Source organism: Oncorhynchus tshawytscha, linkage group LG17 (genome assembly GCF_018296145.1).
Source record: "Oncorhynchus tshawytscha isolate Ot180627B linkage group LG17, Otsh_v2.0, whole genome shotgun sequence".
Classification (NCBI taxonomy): domain Eukaryota; kingdom Metazoa; phylum Chordata; class Actinopteri; order Salmoniformes; family Salmonidae; genus Oncorhynchus; species Oncorhynchus tshawytscha.
In genome coordinates, this window is record NC_056445.1 from 13,820,945 (window position 1) to 13,823,444 (window position 2,500).

Consider the following 2,500-nt stretch of genomic DNA (forward strand, 5'->3'; position numbering starts at 1 on the left):
TTCTCAAACCTCCTCTCGGAGACCCTCAGACGTGTGAACTGGGAATTAGCTCAGCTGATTCGCCTAGTGAAGGGCTTGATAATTAGTTGACAAGTTCAATCAGGAATAGTTGAAATACACGGAACGGCTGGGGTTCTCCGAGGAGAGGTTTGAGAACCACTGCTACCTGACTAAGCTGGTGGTTCTGTTTTCTGTTTGATGACAGTGTTAGGTTACCATAGTGATGCTCTTTTGTTCTGGAGGCGAGACCTTGAGCAGAGAATAGAATCACTAAAGTGCTACCGATTGTTCACTCTCAGAAGACTGGAGCCGTAGAAACGCCAACTATCCAGTTAAAAAGACCAAAAACAGAGCAAAGTCTGTACTATTGTCACTCTGGCTCTGTAATATTTTGAATATGTTGAATACTGTGTGTGTGATTGGTAGGGACGGAGAGGGTCTGAAGTGGGGATCGACAGGACTATTGAACAGTTTGGAGTAGACTCCAACTACAACAACCCAGCCTGGTGGTGCTTACAGGTTAGGACACCCACACACACAGACACACACACACACACAGACACACACACACACATTCCATTCCCCAACACACACAATTATCCACTATTTCCCTCATCTTTTCCTCTCCCTCCCGCCTCTTCTCCCCTCGTTTATCTGAGAGAGTAGCCCACTTGTTCCCTCCATCTGATGAATCTGGAGGAGAAAAAAAGAGTGATAAAAAAAACAAAAGGCAAAAAATCCCCAGCATCTGTTCCTCCACTCTGAGAGGATGGAGGGATGAGCCCATCTTTAGCACTCGCTGTCTCCCTCTGTCTCTCTCCTTCCCTCTCGCCGCTCTGCATATTTAGAATAAGTGGGCTATCGTCAGTTAATCCTGACCCCGGAACAGATCTTAGGTTGAGTCCAACATGGCACCCTATCCCCTACATAGTGAACTACTCTGGTCTAGTGGTGCATTATATAGGGAATAGGGTGCCATTTAGGACTCATGCTAAATATGCAGCGCGGAGATCTTAGCCACAGATCCGCGACTGCCTCAGGACCCTTCTCTCAGGGGTTAAGAGCCTGGGCGGGCGTCCTCTCTGCTGCCTGTCTGAAATACATTAACCCCAGGAGATCTGTGGACACAGAGCACACTCTGACCCAGGTTGCCCGGCAACGCATTATCACTGTAAAGGCAGGGGAGGTGACACACACACACACACACACAGACACACTGCTGAACACTCACACTCAATTAGTGAAACACAGCTACACCAAGCAAGCTTCGTATTTGCAGGCATATTACCAGAAGAGGACAGCTTTCTCGCTTAACCTGAGCTCACACACCTGCGCACACACCAGGCTGGGTTATATCGGTTAAGCTTTGCCTGTTAAATACAGTTGCACCTGTCTGACTTACACAGTCAGTGCACCAGATTCAGTGCTGATATCGAACTAGGCTGAGCTAAGTAATTCTGTCATCAAAGGTAGCCACTGTTGTCAGTAAGGCTTCATTGTGTGTGTGTGTGTGTGTGTGTGTGTGTGTGTGTGTGTGTGTGTGTGTGTGTGTGTGTGTGTGTGTGTGTGTGTGTGTGTGTGTGTGTGTGCGCGTTCGCGCGTGTGTGTGTGTGCGTGCGTGTGTGTGTGTGTGTGTATGTGTGTGTGTGTGTGTGTTTGGGAGGGGGAGTTAGGTCTTGTACCTTCATGTCCTCAGTGATTTTATCTCAGATCTTGGCTCCATATGTTCCGTTGTGTTCAGATTGAGAAAATCTCCCCGATTTGAAGGGCTTTGTCGCAAGTCAATTGGATTTAAACAGAACAACAACATTTAAAAAACGACATCTATCAACATCGCTTGCTGGTGCTAGCTAGCAGCCTTCTTTAAATCCCCTCAGAAAGAGAAAAAAACAGATTAAGTCTGTTACAAAGAAATGATTTAGTGAAGCTAACCCAAACACAAATGTCTGAATGTGGTATATTTCCTCTGGGAGTGTGTGTGTTGTGGTATTTTACAAGCGGCTCTGTGTGTGTGTGTGTGTGTGTGTGTTCTACAAGCGGTTGGCTGCTGAGCTCTGAGACTAACATAACAATTACTTGCCCCCGTGTCACAACCAGTAGAGATGAGGGAATGACAACGTGGCCTCCAAACAATACACTGGGGCTGGTGGAGGGGAGATATACACACACACACACAACCACACACTAAAACACACACACAACCACACACTAAAACACACAGCAAGTCCTGTAAAGGGACACACCACTTGAACAAAGGCATGCACACTGCAGCATATGTACTCTCATATATACTCATTTTAATCATGTTCAAGTCACACACACACACCTGCACTGGCCTCTTATTGGCAGCTGTGAGGAGAGGAGACAGTAGAGATCTATGTGGAACTCATTTAGTCCAGGTCATGACCCCTACACCTCCCTGGTCTCTATAGTCTGACAGAGATAAGACTGGGACAAAGACTCACTGTGACGGTTACATCCATACAATAACTACTCTGTA

The 2,500-nt window shown here is 46.8% G+C and overlaps 1 protein-coding gene across 9 annotated transcripts in view; it reads left to right on the forward strand.

Annotated features, from left to right (window-relative positions):
• Nucleotides 1-2,500, forward strand: part of LOC112236015 (transcription factor SOX-5-like) — a 299,419-nt gene that overhangs the window by 256,275 nt on the left and 40,644 nt on the right. For 6 of the 9 annotated variants that reach the window (XM_042300210.1, XM_042300208.1, XM_042300212.1 and 3 more), the window contains one exon: nt 427-519. The exons of the other annotated variants lie outside the window; for them this stretch is intronic. In XM_042300210.1, coding sequence (XP_042156144.1) covers nt 427-519 — 93 coding nt within the window. The remainder of the gene's footprint in view (nt 1-426; nt 520-2,500) is intronic. 9 annotated transcript variants of the gene reach the window in all.